General features: G+C 43.7%; 1 protein-coding gene across 3 annotated transcripts in view; it reads right to left on the bottom strand.

Moving 5' to 3' along the window:
* Positions 1-20,052, bottom strand: part of AKAP10 (A-kinase anchoring protein 10) — a 505,176-nt gene that overhangs the window by 382,322 nt on the left and 102,802 nt on the right. For all 3 annotated transcript variants that reach the window (XM_085649331.1, XM_085649332.1, XM_085649333.1), the window contains exon 3: positions 2,741-2,923. In XM_085649331.1, coding sequence (XP_085505457.1) covers positions 2,741-2,923 — 183 coding nt within the window. The remainder of the gene's footprint in view (positions 1-2,740; positions 2,924-20,052) is intronic.

Genomic DNA, 20,052 nt, shown 5'->3' with positions numbered 1-20,052 from the left:
TGAGGAAGGGACCTAGGCTATGCTCTCATGTCCATTGCTGTTTCTCCTTGGGACGTTCCCCAGCAGGGACCACTTTGAGGCTCTTGACTGCCTAGGTTCAGTTAGGGAAGAGGTATCCACTTTCCTGGAGTCACAGTTGCGCCATGGGCCACTCTGTAGGCCGGGTAAGCAATAACAAGGGGGGGGGGGGCCCAGGCTTTACCCCAGTGACCATCGCTGTTTCACCCGAGGCCGTCCCACAGCATGGACCTCTTTGGAGTTCTGACCTGGTGAGGCTAATATAGCTGCCGCAGGCCCGGTGCGTGCTGACCTCCGGACGATCCATTGGGGCGGGACGCTTGTTCTCGCTTTCATCCTCCTCCTTGCCAGAAACTTTCTCGGACATGCCGCTCACCCTTGGACTGGCCGGCATCCACCAGGCTTTCAAGGACGGCTGCAGGGCCGGCTGCAGCAGCGCATGAGAGATCACTCTCCAATCATTGGGTGTGGGCCCCTGCGACCGTTGCCAAAGCCTATCCCTCTGTAGTGTTTACCCACTCCCTTTTGTCCCCTCTCGCCACCCTTCCCCACCCTCCTCCCTGTCATCAGCTGAGTGTTCTGGAATGTTGCCAGACCACAGCTGATGACTGCAACCGGACGCTCCTCTCTGGTCTAGTCACTGACCCACTTTACACTGTGTTGGAAGTTATCAATAAACTACAGTTTTACTCCTTCCTCGAGTTGTCTTCTTTACAAATTGGCGATGAGCTTTTAACACAGCCGAGCCAGCGTGCAAGGACACCATCGTCTGAAGTTATTAATGAGTTACACTTCCCCACCCTGTCATCAGCTGAGCGTTAATGGAATGTTGCCAGACCACAGCTGATGATGACTGCAAAAAGACGCTCCTCTCGGATCTCCTCGCTGACTCACTTTACACTGTGTTGCAAGTTATAAATAAACCACAGTTTTACTCCTTCCTCGAGTTGTCTTCTTTACAAATTGGCGACGAGCTTCCAATGCAGCCGAGCCAACGTGCAAGAAGGACACCATCGTCTGAAGTTATTAATGAGTTACACTTAAGTGAGGAATTCAATCCACAGCAAGATAAGGTGTCAGCCACTCTTTCGCAAGGTCAGTGAAGTGTGAGGAGGAGCGTTGCTAATCTGAGGGAATAAGGGAACTACTAAAAAAAACTGATTTTATGTGGAAATTGAAGAAACCCTGCCCAGCGCATGGAGTTGAAATCAAGTTCCACCCGTGAAATTAATCGGGCGAGTGAAATTTACAGCGAATTCATGGACAATTTATATTGGTTATATTGAGTTATCAAGACGTCTGGAACTGGATGCGCATTTCTTCACAGCTCTTACTGCAACTGTATCAACGGTCATAGTCCAGCCTACTGAGGTGCGCTGTACGTTCATGAACCTATGTTAAGTGAGAACGCGGTAAGAAACAAATGAATATATTTTTTTTTTGCTGTTCCTAGACATTACAACGTTTACAGCTGATTGCCACATTCTCCTCACCTGACAGGCGCAACTGTCACAACTGTCAACAACCAGCCAACCGCCTTCGTCCTACTGTCTTCAACCGTTACTCAGCAACGGTGACGCTCGATGTCTACATGCACTTGGCGGCCTTCTTTAATATACTAATGGTTGTTATTATGGTGTTCCACTCTTCCAGACATCTCTGACGTAGCCATGCACGTCACGCTAAGGACGCCATTTTGTTTCTTCACTTCACCCGTGTTCCTCGGAAAACCTTCAGGCATCTATGTGTTATTTTCAACACCACTGTGTTTCTCACGTCTCATCGTGGACATCAAAGGCAAGTAAGTTTTCTATCAATACGCCCATGCTCGTGTGCCTCTTCGCTGATAGGCACAGCTTGGTACAGCTCAGGTACATTCCATTTCTCATTTACATTCACAGTGCTGTGGTGACATACATTTAACGGCATCGTCTCAAGGTTCAGCTTAGGGTTCATCCCCAATCAGCCTCCACCTGGATCGCAGTAAGATCCGCCCTGTGTGTTTCAGCTGCGCTTGAAGGCCTGTTCGTCACAACTGCTCCGGTGTGGCCCCTGTGCACAACTCACCTCAGCTTCAGACAACGATGACTCAGCCCCCTCGAGACAGTGCCAGACTAGCCTGCTCTGTATAGTGTCTGTTTCCGAAGCCCCGGTCGTCGCGTGATCCGGGTGCGGCCCGGGCTGGTACCACTGCGGCTGTGCTTCTTTCTTGCGACCTCACTCTCCTGGCTGGTCTAGCACATCCTGCGTGGGCCAAGCTCTAGTTCTGCACCTAAGCAGCGCTGCTCAGCTGCTTGCCACCTCGGCGGGCGCGTGGTATGCTGATGTTGCACGTACCGTGGGCCAGGCCTCTGCCGCGATCTCAGTCTGCAGCATGGGGCCGCACCATGGATTTTTGTCTCCCGCGGTCCGCGCCGCAGCTTCGGTTCAGGAGCCTGCCACAGGACTCCGGCATGTATTGAGACACAAAAGCTGGGCAATCTGACGTGCCATGGCTGTGGGATTCAGTGGCGGGACCAGAGAGACGGGAAAGTACGCCTCACCAGGTCGCCATCTTGGCCACACCCCCAGTTATGATGGTTATTTTGTTTAAAGAAATGTCTGTAGTACAGTGTCTTAGGTTCCTGGATGCCCTACAGTCAGGGCTGAGGCATGTGAAAGTGTTGCGTAAATTGAGCACAACATAGGGATATGGAGTTTAGAGACAATACATTTCCCTTACCCAGGTCTCCAAAGTGAGCAGCCTCCATGTGACTGGGTTGCTTCTTAAGTGCTGCAGTTCTGCTGCTGGAATACGAGTCCATGTTAGCTGAGATTGCGTTGATGGCCACATGGCTTGGTCCGGCGGCCTCAAGTATTGCATGGTTTTTAGTGCTTCTGGTTGGGGAATGTACTGGTACTGCAGCTGAAACACAAAGGAAAATGCAAGAGATTGGCTTTTTATGTGCAACACATCACTCGATTGATTTCAGCCAATGAGTCCATGCTACATTAACCATGGTATTAATGAGGTTGATTGCAAATTGCTTCTGAATAATCCGAAGACAACCTAAAGGACAAATTGTTTGAACACAGAAAGCAAATCGTCTTTTTCACAGAGAACCTGAGGTTGCTTATTAAACATACCATTTATCTAATGTGAAAATCGCAATGACTAGTTCCATATAGGACAATAAAACATATATTAAACTTAATTTACATCAAATATTTTTCATAGCAATCGCGCATAGAAATGCATATGAATTATATAAATGTTTCTGATTCCAAATACAGCATTTGGTATAATAAAAGCTAGAGTCAATGGTAAATATATGATTTTACTTTACTTTAGAATTATACAGCATTCTTATACAGCAAGGTCATAGAAAGATCAGACATGGTTTGTGGATTGATAGTTTGAATAGGAAATACATAGTCTGCATGTGTCAAACTGGCTTGTTTGTACATGGCTCAAGTGCGTCTAGGTGTTCCAAGCGTTTGTCAGCATGGTAGCAAAGGTTATACAAGTTTGTGGTGGTCTTTGAATGCATGAGGAGATCACTTATTTGAGAAGAGAAGGGTGGTGTGCTAAAAGGGCAATTTTCAGTTCTGTCAGTTAAATGTAGAGGACCAGTATAAGATTCACATGGAATCTGTTCCAGTGTTTAGGGTGTAGTTTTGGCAAGGCAGTGGTTTGGTTTCTCTGGCACTGTGTTAGCGCATGTATGCAGGTGCCAATATAGTGTGAACCTAGCCTAAGCCACATATATTCATGAATTGAAGGAAGGTTTGGGCAGGTCTGATGGACACAGGAATGTTGTTCTGTATCCTGGGTGAGTCAATGAAGACTTGTTCCTTGCTTTCTTCCTTCTTGCATTTCTTGTTCTCTGATTTAGCATATCCTGTCAGCATTTGTATTGCGAGCTACAGGGGAAGGTTAGTCCGACAGCAAGAAGGCAAGGGTGCCACTTATGGTGACCTTGTTGATGATACATCCCAGCTACAAGTTGGGGTGAGTAGGCATGGAGAGACAGTGGAGTTCTATAATGATAAGGATGATGTGGTTGGTTTCCTTCACGCACTTGAGTCGTGCCACAGCCTGGGGACAGTGTAGAGTCTCGGAGACCATGGAGTCAAATCTCCATTCAGTAGCGAGAGAATGAGGTTATGGGCCACATATTGGAGTCATTTTCATTAGGGTAGTTATTTTTATAAACTGGTACCATGCCAGCCTTACCTTCTAGGGAATGTACTCGAGTGAGAAGCAGTTGCTGAGGATATATCAGGATTATTTGCCATTGTATGATTGAAGGTGTTAAAACAATTCAGGTTCATGTTGTTGAGCCAAACGTGCACTAGCTGCTGTTGGCCAGCAGGGGGAACTCTGTTTTGGTGAGGTTGAATTTCAGGTAGGTGGACATCCAGGAGCGAAAGACGTGGAGGTAGTGCTTGAGGATGCAAATGTTGAGAGCAGGGGAGACTCATGAACACTTGTGCGTCATTGCTGTATTGGTATATTTTGAAGTAGCTGACTATGAGAGCAGTTCTGAGGGGTTTTGAGTAATGATTACAGATTACATGGGACAAGAGAGAGCTCTTGGCTACTCATGAGATGATGTGAACCATCTGTGATCTTGAGGTACCCATCTGGATGATCTGATGTCAGTTAGAAAATAATATTACAAGTTTGAAAAGGAGATAGGAATCACTGGAAGACATTTCTGGTGAATCCGTTTTGAGATACCAGGCTGTGAATAAGGGTACAACGGGCAATGGATTCAAAAGCAGCCAAGAGGTTGAGGAGTATCAGGAGGCAAGGACCAAATTGACATGTTTATGAGGGCATCAGACTGCCTGACTGGTGGCTGTTTCAGTAGTGCATACCGTTTTGAAACCTGACAGTCAGCCGTGAAAGATACATTTGGAATTGGTGTGATCTCAGAGTCAGGTGTAGATTGCTTTTTTGAGGATCTTGCTCGTGAAGGGTAGATGGTTGATAGTGATGGGCCAATAACTGACAATGCCATCTGTGCCAAATGTTGGTTTCTTTAGGAGAGTGAGGATTGATCGTTTTTAGGGCTTCAGGGAAAGGACCTTGGGTGTAGGGGAGAGCATCTCCATTGAGGGTTTTGATGACAAATGAGGGTAGGACATTGTTTTCAAAGGGGATGGCTTTGAAGGCGACGAGGATGTTGGTGAGGTAGCTGTTGGATGGTGCACAGTGGAAAGATTGTTAGCACTATGCTGTCGATGTGCAGTGGATTTTCTGTATTTTGCACTGGAGAAGAAACTTTGAACTTGTAAGTGAAGTGTGGGGTTAGTGAGTAAAGCTAGAGGTTAATGCAGTGAATGATCATCTTGAAGAGTGCTGTGCTTCTGTTTGATGTTTCATTGATAGGGCTGATGTAGTATTCAAGTCTGGCAGACCTCCTACGTTGTCTGCGCACACAGCTCATAATTTTAGTTTGGTGATGCATTTGGATGATCCGCTTTTCTTTTCTAGGTTTTTTTTTTTTTTTTTTAAATGATGCAATTGTTATGAGGTCTCTGGAGTATTGATGGTTTTGACTTGCACTTCTGTGTTTTCATTGGTGCATGTATGCTGAAAGAAAGGTGTTAATATCTTTTTTATTTTTTTTTATTTCTTATTTTATTGATTATAACAGTTTGTCATGGCAGTATCAACATCAAATAATACATTCAAATTTGTATTGTCTTAATACAGGATTACAAAAAGCAAGAAAAAAGAAACGCAAGATATGTCCAAACAATGCAAAATACAATTCCGGAAGGCTAACTGCGAGACCATTATAGATAAAAAAATTAAAAAAATTAAAAAGGAGATAAAAAGGGCGAGAAGAGTAGAAAGCATAAGAGAAGAGGAAACACCTTTGATAGGCTTTGACCAGTTATCAGATCTTATTTACTCTAACCATCTAGTAATTGGAGCCGATATTTTTTGCCCCAGTTCTCGTCTCCTGCGCCCTCTCAACCAATATACAGCAGATTCCATAATAAATATAGCTAATATCCTAGATCTCCAATTGATGAACGTAGGGGAATCGGGGCTGATCCACTGAGAAGTTAAACATAATCTCACAATAGCCATGGCTATAAATACAAATCCGATCTCAGACCTTGTCCAAGCGTTTCCCTCCTCATTTGATTCTACACCCAGCAGGATTAGGTCTGCTGTTAATATTACCGGGATATCAATAATCAAGTTCAGAAAGGATTCAATGTCCTGTAGGAATTTAGCTAAACTAGGGCAAGTATTCCCCATTTAGATACTGTTACAGGAGTATAGTATAAATCGAAAGCAGACATAAAAATGTTGGCTCCTCAAGCTACCAGTTAATAAGAACTGGTTAGCTAATTCCAGTGACCCCTCTAAATCCACTCGTTCCTTTCCGAACTTTCTCTCCCATCTAGCATTCTGAATACTCTTATCAGGGAGACCTTCCAATAATATTTGATATATTTTCCCAATCCGAGATCTATTCCGAATTGTTTCCACCTGAGCCATTTTTCCCATATTTACATTCAGCCCTTGCATGATTTTGCCCAGGAAGCTCCTGATCTGCAGAAATTTAAAAAAATCTCTGTTAGAGAGACCATACTTCTCTTGTAAATTCATAAAAGAGACTATTTGACCATCACTGCAAACATCCCCCAGAGCATTAATTCCTACATTCCCCCAGCTAAAAGTAATTTGGTCTTGAAATATTGGCGGTAAAAGACCGCCAGCCGAAAATGGGGTATATGTGGGAGATCCAAAACCTACGTTGTATCTTCCTCCAAACTGAATAAACCGATTGAATAATCTTGAATTTGGTCTTTTTATAATAGCTCAGCTCTAAAATTTTGACTAAACTTTGTCTAGCATCATCCCCAAGCGCTACTTTATATGGTTGGTCTAGCTGCCACTGGAACTTCTGCCTTAGCCCCTACCAAAAGTATCCTTATATGTTGTAAAAGTGCTGCCCAGTGATACAAGAGAAGACTAGGAACACCCCCATCCACCCCTCAAACTTGGAAGAATGATCCATTTGATTGCCCTTCTAGATCTGCGATAACCCATAAGAATCTAAAACATGCCCTTTCCGCTTTTGCAATAAAAAAAGGGTGAGATTTCCAGAGGTATAGTCCAGAACAAATATAAAAATCTTGGAAAAATCGACATTTTGATAACATTGCTGCGTCCATGCATTGATAAATGTAGGTGATCTAATCTCTTCAGTGTCTTGTTGACAATTCCAATCACTGGGAGAATATTTAACTCCGGTATGCAATCCACAGCTGCTGTGATCTTAACCCCCAGATAAGTAGCTACCGGGACGGATGGGATATCTACCAGAAAGAGGGTATCCGCATGCATAATCTGCGTCTTATAGATATTTAATTTATACCCCGAAACAGTACCGACTTGTTCAGCTAAATCCTTTACTACTGGGAGAGCTGATCTTATGTCAATCGTAAATATTGCAGTGTCATCAGCATACGCCCATGATTTATATTCAGTGTTGTTAACCTTTACTGCTTTAATATTCATGCTTGCGTCCAATTTATTTAGGAAAAGGTCAATATATAGCGAGAATAGCAGAGGAGAGCAGGGGCACCCCTGCCTAGTGCCTTTGCTGATACTAAATGATTTTGGTTCTTGTCCGGAAATACGAATTCGAGCTTCAGGTAGTACATAAAGTGCCTCAATTGCTTGGACAAATTCTAAAGACAATCTCCTCCATTGTAGGACAGACCACAGAAATCTCCAGGAGACCCTGTCGAACGCTTTCTCTGCGTCCAACAGGATCATCCCAAGCGGTGACCGTGTGGCCTGAGCCCAATCAAAAAGGGCAATAGCGCGCCTAACATGATCCGTTGTATCTCGACCAGGTATAAACCCATATTGGTGAATAGACACCAATGGAGTAATGACCTTACCCAGCCTAGAGGCAATAATTTTTTAATAAATCTTCCCATCGGCACTAATCAGCGAGATAGGCCTATATGATGATGGACTAAGTTCAGGTTTGTCTTTTTTCTTAAAGACTACTATGGTGGTCTTCTGCCAAGACTCAGGCGACTGACCCCTTTGGGCTAGTTGGAATAAAGATTCAAACTCAGTTCGAAGTGTTTGCCGGAATGTCCTAAAAAATTCTAAATGTATCCCATTTGGGCCCACAGCCTTACCGGCGGCTAATGAGGTTATTGCATATTCTATCTCTTCCCATGTAACCGGGAATGCGAGATTCTCATTTTGTTCAAATGTGACCTTCACTGTTTCTTGATCACTAAAAAATTCATCTAAAGATTCCGCTGCCACATCATCATCCGCTGTATATAGTTGCTGGTAAAATTTCTGGAATACATCCAAAACTTCTGCCAGAGAATCCTGGACCTGATCAAAGTGATCTTTGAACCTACAGATTCTATGCGATACTCCCCTCTGTTGTATGGGTTTGGGCAAGAGTCTCCCCGTATTTTCCCCAAGTTCGTATATATCCGCCCGGTGCTGTACATATTTAATAGCGAGTTCTTCCCCAAAATGTTGATGTAACCTAGCTTTGATGACCGCAATGAACTGCGAACACTCATCTGTTTCTTGAGCCTCCCCTATTTACCTCATAAGCTCAACCTCAGCCAGTCTGAGCTGTTCAACCCACCCTCTGAGCTTTTCCTGTACCACCCTCTGTCGATACAAAGAAAAGCTAAGGGTCTCACCCCGCACGGCCGCTTGAAAAGCATCCCACTCTATAATTTCAGAAGCGGTGCCTCTATTTATATTAAAACATTCCGTGATCCATTTAGCCATATGTACGCAATATGCCTCGTCTAATAACAGTTTCCTTTCACAGGTCCGTGTCATCTGGGGTCTAGGAGGGGGTACATAATAGAAATTCCACTACAAACGGATTGTGGTCTGAAATTATCCTAGGGAGGAGCTCGATACAAAACTTCTCGGCAATTTGATTTGAAATAAAAAAAAATTGGCCAGACAAATTTAGTGTGGGAAGCAAAAAAAAAAGGTACAACCTGGATCCCCCTGCCTATGTCTATACCAGACATCAGACAATCCGTGTACTCTTATAAGCCCCTGTTACGCATTGAAAGTCCTACCCTTTCTTCCCTGATACGGGTGATTACTAAGAAGATTAAAACTGGTATCAAGATGAATGTTAAAATCACCACAAAGGACTAACGGAGATGGACATAAGGCCAATTCTATACTTGGGTAGTTCACCACTTCCGGCTCATCCAGATTCAACCCATACAAAGAATAAATTGAGAGCGGGGTAGCATTAATTACAGCTTCCAAAATCACCTATCGTCTCAATTTATCCTCCTTGGTTCGTTTGCATGTTATAACACCATGTTTTGCTAGAATAGCTACCCCCAGTGTAGTAGTGCCTTGGCGAGTACTTGCCAATAGGTCAAGGCCCAAGTCCTTCAATCAGCTACGTTTACTCCAGGGTATGTGGGTTTCTTGCAGACACAAAACATCTATCTGCATATATCTTATGAGCTTGGCCAGTAAGCCTGTTTTTTTCTGTCATTAAGGCCACAAATATTTAAGGAACAGATACGAATTTTGCCCTCTCTATCCATCATCCCTATGAGGTACAAATTCCTTACCAGAATTCACAGAATAATACAAACAATTCAAATAAGTTTTACAAGAAACATTGTTGGATGCTTTCATTTTAACATAGGAAGGACTGCCATGACAATGCATGTGAAACAATTATGCACCCTCACCTGCAACCCTTACCGCCGTACCCAACCCCCACCCCACCATCCTGAAATCCCTGTCACCCTCCCCCCTACCACCCACCACATAAGGCATAAGGACCAACGGTCCCTGGTGATGAAGAGCTAGGCCACCACCCCCTCCACGGAGCTAACCTCCCCCTTCAGTAGAATTTCAGACACACTAAAAAACCCCAGAAGGCTAAAGCGAAGAGAAGCCATTAAAGATCGACGAGACAAAAAGAGACAGGGAAAAAAAGGTAAAAGAAAAGAAAAGCTGCTTCAGGGACCAGATACCTATAGCTTAGACATCCCAGATTCACTCAACAATGGAAGACTGAATGTCAAAGCCTGTTCCATATCTTCCTATCACCTACAGTGATAACATAAATTCTATGGATTGAACTTCAGACTGAAAAAATATGTTTGCCCCCGAGACACCACCTTCAGTGTAGCAGGGTTAAGCAAAAAAACCTGGGCCCCCTTTGCCTGGAACAGAGGAATTAATTGGCGCAGTAGCCATCTTTTCTCGACTGTCGCCTGACAAAAATCAGGTCTCACAAAAAAATTCCAACCCTTGTCCCTTCTTTTCCGATCTGGTCTAGCCAAATCATATAGGGCCTCTTGGGCCAGAAAATTGTTAAGGCAAATGAGAATAGCCCGTGGCCGATTATCCACTTTTTTACGTTGACTAAAAGAGAACCGATGGGCCCTCTGCAATTCAGTTTTCCAGTCCCAATGCTTGAGCTCTGGGAATGCTTCCTCGAAGAGTTCGATAACAAACTGCCGGGCATCCGCACCTTCCTTGCCCTCGGGGATGCCCAGAATTCGCAAGTTATTCCTCCTTGACGGATTTTCGAGGTCGGTCAGTTTTTTAAACTGTGTCATCTTTCGGAGTTTTCAAAGACTCAGTCGGAGTTTTTTGTGCAGCCAACTCATCTTCCAACAGAGAAATTCTAGCTTCCGCTTCGCCAATCCTCACTGCAAAAACAGCACAAGTCTTTGCAACCATGCGTATAGAATTTTGCAGTTCACGACATGCACCTTAGGTACGGTTGCTCTCTGCTCTAGTCTCCTCACGATGAGCCATGATACTCTGGTATATTGTAGAGAGCGTGATTTCTTCAGGTCCACTTAAATTTGCACTGGCACTTCCTGAGGGTGCCCCTCCATCCAGTGCTGCCTTCCCGTCCAGTTTAGGTGAAAAAGAGTAGTCCCATATCATTGTGCGGAGTCTTATCTCCCTCTTCTTCCCAACATTGGTTGCTACCATCGCTCTCCTCCCCAGCCTAGTCTTTACCAAAACTATAATCGCCTGAGGAGTTAAAGTGGTCCGACAGAGTAGAATTTGTCCCTTGAGTCCACCTCCTTGGTTGATCCTGAGGGAACAACCTCTTCTTGAGGTAACCGCAGATTACCTTGCAAACTACCAACCCCTTTATCGATATTGTTCTGATCCGCTGCCACTTTTTCCAGCCCAGTGCTAGTCAGAACTTCAGGTCCCATAATGCATTTGCCTGGTTATTTAGCCGCTATACCATCTGCAACCTCCGGGAGACTACTAGTGGAAATCAGGGCTTCTTGATTGACAACCTCCCCACTGCCACAAGGAAGGTTATCTTCACACTCAGATTCACATTTATCCCCTCGACCAGATGTCCCTGCATTCATTTCTTTCACTACAGACAAAAGGGAGTAGTTCAATACCTTGAGATGTATCTTCCTGAAGTGCGAGGGCGGCCGCAGGTATAGAGTGAAGAGCTCCAGATTTAAGGGGCGCCTTCGCTCCCGCTACTGGGTCCCGCGGCATCCTGTTCTTCCCACTCTGTGCTTTAAAGAAGGCAGGGACCGTCTGTTGCCCTCAGATAGAAGTACTGCTTTTTCCAGTTTGATACCCCGCTCCAGGTAATCCGGTCGACATAGCAGACCGGCATCCTCCAGCGTCAGAAATCACTCCATCTCCATCCGAGGTAGACTTCCCCGGACTGCCAGAGCCAGCAGGCGGCCCGCGAGTCTTGGTACCCCTGGCGGACGCCTTCGGCGGCATATCAGAGAAGAGGCCCTCGCACACGCCAGTCTCGAAGGCAATGGAAGCCCCCACAGCTAAAACCACGAGCGCCAGATCATTTCCGATGCCGAGAAGCGATATCTTTGCTGCCGCGCTACATAGTTCCAATCTTAAACGGGAGAGGAGCGGTTAGCAGGGAAGGACGATCGGCCAGCTCACACGGCTGACGCTGCAACTGCCATCTTGCCTCCGGAAGAGAAAGGTGTTGACATCTGATGTCATGGGTGGTTATGTCATGGCGAGAATAAGGTCTGTGTTGGAGGGTTTAAATTGAGAAACTGTTGAAGGGAGCCGATGATTTTCTGTTGCCCTTTAGATTGGCCACAGAGTGTATGTGCGGTGTGGAGAAAAGTGATTTGAACAGCAAGATGGTCGATCCAGTTTAGGGGAATTTGCTTACTGCAATGGATAACTGGTGAGAACGAGGTCAAGAGGCTTTAAAATAGGTAGGTTCAGTGACTTGTGTTTTATGTTGAATGGATTTAGGAGATTAAAGTTTCCTAGGAGAAGGAAGAGGAAGTTGGAAAATGTGTGTGTAGTATGTGTTTCTATGGGTGGTGCATGTACGAGTTTTTGGGAGTGTGAGCCGTTTATGTGGTGAGTGCACTAAAACTGTGACATGTGAGTAGGTCTGCAATGCCTAGTGCATATAGTACTGAAATGAGCAAAAGGAGGATGTGAGTAGTGGGATGTGGATGAGGCTGATTCTGGTGCACGTGCTTCTGTTTGTGTTCACAGGCAGTGGGTGTGAGTTTAGGGCTGGGTAGTGTAAACAAGGAGGTTAGATTGGTATATCACCTGGTGCCTGCTTGTGGCTATTGCTATAGGATCAGATGTTTTTCCTGTCCCCACCAGGATAAAACAGGCTGCACCATTTTCTTAGTGCCCCCTTAGATGATGACTGTCATGCAATGGGAGGCCATGGGGGTGGCAGATCAGAATGAACACTGATTGGCTGGGCAGGCAGTAGGTGTGTAGGGGGCAAAACTGCAGCCAACCGGTCCGTTTAACAACCGAAGCTCTGGTGGGAAGAATCAGGAAGGTGCTGATTGGTTGACAGGAGTATATGTGTGCAACCGACTCCTCAGTTGATCGTTCTGACTGACCTGTTCTATTTTCGTGTGGAAGAGAAATGGTTTGGTTATGTTGCTCACCACCAATGCTAGACTCTGCTTGCTGATATGGGTACACCCTAAGTGCTGCTCTTTTGAAAATGGGTGGCGAATGCCCCCATGACAAGACTATGACGCTACCTGGCATTGGTGGCAGCTGATTATAATAGTGGGGGGCAAAGGCCTTTTGTGACCTGAACCCCAGTGTGCAGACTGCCACGGTCTCATCCTGGTATAACCACATTGTAAGTCACTAGATGACCCACTGGTTCTATAAACTGTGCGTGACAGTTTGGGTATAAAATAGATGGTGTGGCCTTGTGTTAGATTCTCTCAGGAAGTCAGGATGCATCAATCCCCTATGGTTGTAAGGCATTCCATTGGGTTTAATAGCGGTCACTGCTGCTATCGTCCCTTCTCTCTCCAAGTCACCCAGCACGGCTCATCCGATTCGCCCTCCTTGTTGAATTTATTGTGAAATGAGATGCATGTATCCAATTCAGCAAGGCATGCTATATGCTGACAACAGCAACACATGGCTTTTGAAATGGCTGAAGGCAAAGCCAAGTCTTTCCAACAAATACAAAGGAGAAGGGCTATTTGCTCATTTTACATTTCCGGTGTTCTTTCCTGCTGCAGAAAAAAACAAAAGCATGAGCATCGCACTGGCCAGAGCTGTCAGGAAACCAATGCACAAAGTGACAGCTCAATTTTGACTGACTGTTATGGAGCTGTTGCATACCTGAAAAGGAAATTAACTTTGTCAGAAATGCAACCTCTCTCAACAACAGTTTACAGTGGATTAAGGCCAGTTCCACAAGTCTCCTGTAAATTGACCTATTTGGCTTAACCAATGTTTACCTATTACTCAGCACATCGGAGTAGAGGAAGGTAGGTAAACTTATTGGTCCTTTACTTTTGACGGGTAACAACTACACATTCAGATCTGAGGAAAAGGCTTCACTGCTGGTACTGTTGAGGGAGACACAGAGGTGGGCTAACCTGCGAATTGAGGACTTAACCACTTAAGCCCATAACCCACGTCCAGCTTTACAGAATTCTGCCATGAGGGGTCAGAAACTACAAAATGCCAAGGGAGGGAGCCTGGAATTGGTGTCCAGTCCGATATACATCTCTCCAGCAAATAGTTCTTATTGAGAACCTCTGTGCTCATCCCATTGACTGTGGCTTGATGGGTGCCTCTTGATAAGTGGCCTACACGTCAAGTAGGTCTGTGTACGTTACCTGCTGCTGCCCATCACTCCTACTTTTTCTGCACTAGCCTTGTCACATTTTGTTTTATGCCGCTGGCAGTCACTGAACTGTGCAACTGCTTCTGAAGATCATATTACTGACAGTGTGGTCCTGATCAATGGACAGAGAATGCTAGGTGTGCTGCAACAGAAAATGATGCATGTAGAGCGGTTAATGTCTAACTAAATATTCATTCAGAATAATTGATTTGTAGAACCTATTAAATACATAGACAGCATATGACTAATGCCAATTAAACATTATATCTATTGTGATTTATATGTTTCATGAACAAGATGTTTTATATCACGCCAGCCTCCAAGAGTAAGCCTTTAATTACTGACTCTGCTGCATCCCTGAAAGTCAAAGCCTAAAGATGAGACACCTGAAAATTTAGTGAGCAAGAAATAGTTCCTGGTTCCTTAGTTTCCAAGGCCAGCGGGTATACTTTTCATAGCGACTACATAATTGCTCTTCAGGCACACAGGCCTCAGAGAACTGGCCTGGCAGTGAAGCCCCATCTTGTGGGGAGTCAAACAATATGTGGAGAGTAGATTTTGTTAGATAGCCAGGTAGTTTGGATTAGATGTTACTGAAGATGGCACACCCTTTAACTGCAACCTTGCTAGAATGGGCAAACACTGGAGTACTCTGGAAGATTTTCTCTTTTTCCTGTGATCAGGCAGCTGCTTGAAAAACTGACAACACTCAAGTGTTTGGACTAGTCGACTTTAACCTGTCAATATGTAATAGTATAAAATCCTGAAAATAGGACACGAGAAACTGCCAGGTGGCAAATAAGGGTTACTATTTTTAAAAGCGCTCAGTTGGAGTCAAGTCATTAGGGACCATTTTATCACATAATTTAAGTAGGACATGTTGCCAAGATCACCAAAGTCACTTGGTTCAATGGTAATGAGAGATAGATAATCTTAGGTACGATAGAGCAACATTTTGATTGCGGGAAGAGTGAGCCAATGTTGATAAAAGAGGACAATTTATGTTTTGGATGGATTTAATTTTGGGTCAACTTCATTTATGTATTTATGCATGTAAGCGTTTGCCTTTCCTATAGCGCAAACTTAGCCAAAAGGCAGCAGAGTGCTGTACATGATCAAAGTCCAGAATAAAGTCAACAAGGGACATGTGAAGTAGCTGCTTTGTGGATTGACAATGCATTGTCATGTAGTGTTAAACACTTTCCTAAACTGAAGCAGAGCTGGGGCAGTCAGAATGGATAAAGGGATGTTGTCCCAGATCCTGGATGAAAAAGGCCTGCTGCCATGTTTTTTCAGTTTTTTTTATACTTCTTACTCTGCAGTCTCATGTAAATGATGCAGCTGGTTCTAAAGGTGGTGAGGGCCAGCAACGAAATTCCATCAATATGGGAGTGACGTGATCATATTTCATCAAACCTCATATGAGACGTGCTGTGGTGTGTAAGATGCCCTAAAGAGTGGCCAGTGTGAAGAATTGGACGTCATAAAGTAGAGTATTTTTACGACACAGATGCAAGAGTACATGGGCTTGAACAGCATTTCTGAAGTCACTTTCTGGAAGAAACTGTTACACTTTCTTTAGAAGAGAGATGGCACCAGTACATCTTTGCTTTTTGGCAATGTGTTCCTTCAATCTGAGGTTGGTGTAAAGGGTAAATCTAAGTGACTTTGTACTCAGTTAATGCTGGGATTGAAAGCAGTCAAGGTTCAGGTCACTGAGCCATGTCTGTAAGGTTTGCTGTGTTTGGAAAGTAACATGATTTCTGTCTTGGTTGGATTGAGCTTCAGGTAGGTTCTTCACATCCAGATCTGGATGATGTGCAGGCAATGTTGGAGGCGTTGGGTGTCTGAAGCAGAGAATACTTTCAGGTAGAGTTGTGCATCGTTAGCATATTGGTAAATCTTGATGCTGTTAACTGTGAGAAAAGAACAAAGTAAATCCAAGTCGATGCTGAGAGGGACAGTATGCAACCCTGTGGGACTCAGCAGGTCAGAGGGATCTTTTGGGACCTGGCAGTTCCCTTGAGAACAAACTGGTGCTGGCTGGAATGGTAGGAGGAGACTCAGTGAAGAACACTGCTGCTGAATCCCATTTGAGGCTCCAGGGTGCATTTGAGGGTGAGATGGTCTACTGTGTTGAAGGCAGATGAGGTCCAGCAATATCAAAAGGCAGACGTCATCTTCATCTGTGGTCAGTATGGTACGGTCTATAAGGTCTAAGGTAGCGGTTACCATACTGCTTCATTAGCTGACAACAGACTGCTTGTTGTGCAGGAGATGGTTAGCATTAATGTGATCTTAGAGGCAAACATAGATTGTTTCTTCAATGCTCTTGCCGATGAATGATATGGAGCGTGATAAGCCAGAAGTTGGTATGGTCATCAGGGTCTAGTGTAGGTTTCCTTAGGAGTGAGGGGATGTGGCCTGTCTTGAAAACGTCTAGGAAGATACCTTGAGTGAGGGAGGCATTGACAATAGTGAATAGTGGTTAAAAAGCAGCCCCAGAGACTGCTTTGATGGAAGGACGGGGGTAAGGCATCATCTTCATAGGAAGTGGCTTTAAGGGAGTTAAGCATGTCAACGAGATCTGCAAGAGATTTGAAAACTAATTAATTAACCCCTTGCTCTGTCCTGGAGGCCTGTAAAGTAGATGGAATGTGGCAGGCTTAGTTGCAGAGTGTGTGAAATAGCATGTCAATAAACCCATGGAATTTAATGTTACTTGCCTAAGGTGCAGGAGGACACTAGTGTGCGGTTCACATGATGAATGCTGTAGCCCGTCGGAAGAAGGGCGCAGAGGATGTGCGAGGATGTGAGGGTGAACCAAGTTTCTGTGAAGAAGAGGACATCAGACATGTGACAGCTGATGAGGTCTCGGATGTCCATTATTTGGAGTACTGTTGGAGTTAATGAGCAGAAGTGTGAATGTGTGTTCCTTAGTCTGAGGGTGTGTGATAGTTAGCGGGATGAGTAAGAGGTGTGTTGTGTGATTGCTATGTGAGTGTTTGGATCATCTAGGTCTGAGAGTGATTGTGAGGCGTGGCATTATGGGGTGCTGGGTGAGACATGTAATTATATCTTACCTTGTAAGATTTCAGTCAAACAGGGGTCCTGGCCCAAAGGCCTCCCTGGCTCTTACAGGCAATGTCCTGGTCTGTGTTTGCCAATTGCTGTGGATGGTCAAGCATGAAAGATGCCCTGAAGAATGGCTTGAAGTAGGGAGAAGACATGACGTGATGTCACTTCCTGTGTATAGGGCTGGTGAAGAACAAAGTCCTCTTGTCTGCATTCTTGTTTAAAAGATGTATGATGGTGAGGCATTCTTCTAGTTATTGGATTTCATATCTCAATGATACCTTCATGTAGAATTGGGTGTCACCTTTTTAATACCTATCTCTGTTTTAATAATGAATAAAGACGTGTGGTTAGTGAGTAGCGCCCCAGGGGTTACAGATAGATGTTTAAAACCATTGGTAAATAAAGTGAACCCTGGGGATGCCAATAGGTTATTGGGATGGGAACATGCCTAGCTAGGGAATCTGAATAATTTAGAATCAGTCGGATAGGAATAATGAGAAACATTTGAAGACTGTATGGAGGGATGACAGTACAATAGTGCTCTCACATGTTAAAGATCCTGAAAGCTTTATCAAAAACTTAAATGCTCAGCCTTTTATATTTGTGAGCGCTTGAAAGATACCTCAAGAAAAAATGTGAGACTGCTCAATGAAAATGAAAGGATGAATTATAACTCAAAATTTCATGACACCATTAACTGTGATTCAGATACGACTCTGTCTTTATTTCAGACTGTGAATAAACGTGGTTGTTCTTTATAAAATCCAGGAAAGCTTTCTATGAAAGCAGAATCAAATTGGTTGGCTAATGGACAGAAATACCTGATGAACTACATTCTTTGCTTGGAGGTACAGTGCCTTCCTTTTAAAGATGGCTCAGAGCTCTATTTTTGTTCAATTATTTGATGCTTTTTATTTAGTATAAATATGGTCTTACAGCATTGCGTGTGCGCCAAGACTGCACAGCTCGCAGCGATTGATTATGAAAAATAAATGGCAATGAGGCAGACAGAAAACTAAATGAATAACTACATATGGATTGTCATGGGATGAGCAGCGCCTGACTAAGTTGCTAGTATCTCCATAGCTAACTGTTCTAATAAGCCATACAGAGTCTATGAACAATTAAAATTCATGATAATTACCAGGAACACCATGCAAACTGTTCGTCCTCACTTGGTTTCAACCTCAACTCCTGGACCTTTGTGAACTTGGGAAAGGGCTGTTGTTCCGGAGGAAGCAAGTTTAATAAGGGTAGCTCGTTGGAGCAGCATACACAGAGCCTGCTAATTATGGGTGCTGTGACTGGAAAAGGACCTGCACATTGCTGGATTACAACAGCCAAAATAGAACATGTTAGACACTGAAAATCTCACTGGTTGCATACTGAAAATCATGGGTCCCAGGGGCTAGCGGTATGAGCTGGACTCCAGCTGACAGCATCTGTAGCTCTGTGGTTGCTGGAAGCCTTGGTCTTTCAAATGGCCGATGGGTGCAAAGATTTAAACAGTTTGAAGCCGGGCAGTACAATATACAAAGCAAAAAGAGAAGAGAAGCAAAGTGAATCTACAGTTCTTAAATTTGCTAGGAAATGCTCGAGTGTGGATAATCAGATTTTATAAAAGACATCAGAAGATTTGGAAGTCCAAGTAGTGGCCAAACAGAAGTATGGTTGCAGTAGACTGCAGGAAAATGGGGTTAACCAGGTACTAGTCACTGATGTACTGAGAAGCCTTATAATAGTAAGAGACAGTTAACAAATGTATGGTTGCAGTTCGCTCAATTAAAACTTTATTAAATGTATCCTGGTTGTACAATTGTATAGAAATTGTTGTTTCTGTATTATGTAAAACCTGAAATAAAATGATTTTTTGTAAAGAAATTTCCCTGGAAAAAAAATCCTAAAATGACACTAGAAACTATAAAGACCGTATTAATGGGCAGACCACACAGAAACCTTTCTATCTTTTCTTGTGGAATAAACAGCAACTACAAAGATAACTTTTCAAGTTAATTACCAGCAACTACACCCCGGTAAGTACTCAAAATATGAACTAATTCTACTATTAGGTTCTTTTGCAGTTAGGTTTTTCACACCGATTGCTGACTTTCTCAGTAGACTCTTAAAGTCACGTACCAATGAAAAACTACATCTTTATGTCGAATGAACAATTAACAAATCAAGTAGACATGATCCAGATGGGAAAAAGGACAAGGGGCACAGGCTCTTCTATGCATCAAGAAAATTGAGGTGTGGCCAGAATTCCAAATATGCTTGATGTCAGTGGGCGCAATAAGGATCATGACCTTCAACTTACTTCTGCTTACACTAGTGAAATAGAGGAAATGGTGGAAACTTAAGTCATATTTCTTCTACAATTCTATTCAAAATCGTTTACCAGCTAGCATATACAATTTACTACAAAGAATACCATTATTATACATATATGAAGGCCTTCACATAAGGTACAATTAGTAGACTGCACAGCTTATAAATATATGTGCGTTATAAACACTGGGGGTTTCATGAAATTAACAAACCACACCAATAAACTTAACCTGTTTGTGAGGGGGGTTGAGTGACCTTCAATGAAGGTTACTCTAGTTACATTTCACAAGCTTATGCTATACAAATAGGACTAATCATATTCCTAAGTAAAGCAAGGCTGTGTGTTATGCTATAGAAGTATTTTGCAGTAATGTGAATGTCCCTTAAATTTGAAAATAATCATTCAAGTAAAACATTTGCTTAGTCTCTTTCAAAATAATCAAATGTAGGATGCTTGATATATATGGGA

The sequence above is a fragment of the Triturus cristatus genome, chromosome 3_2, assembly GCF_964204655.1.
Source record: "Triturus cristatus chromosome 3_2, aTriCri1.1, whole genome shotgun sequence".
NCBI lineage: Eukaryota > Metazoa > Chordata > Amphibia > Caudata > Salamandridae > Triturus > Triturus cristatus.
This window is presented reverse-complemented; position numbering and strand designations above follow the sequence as displayed.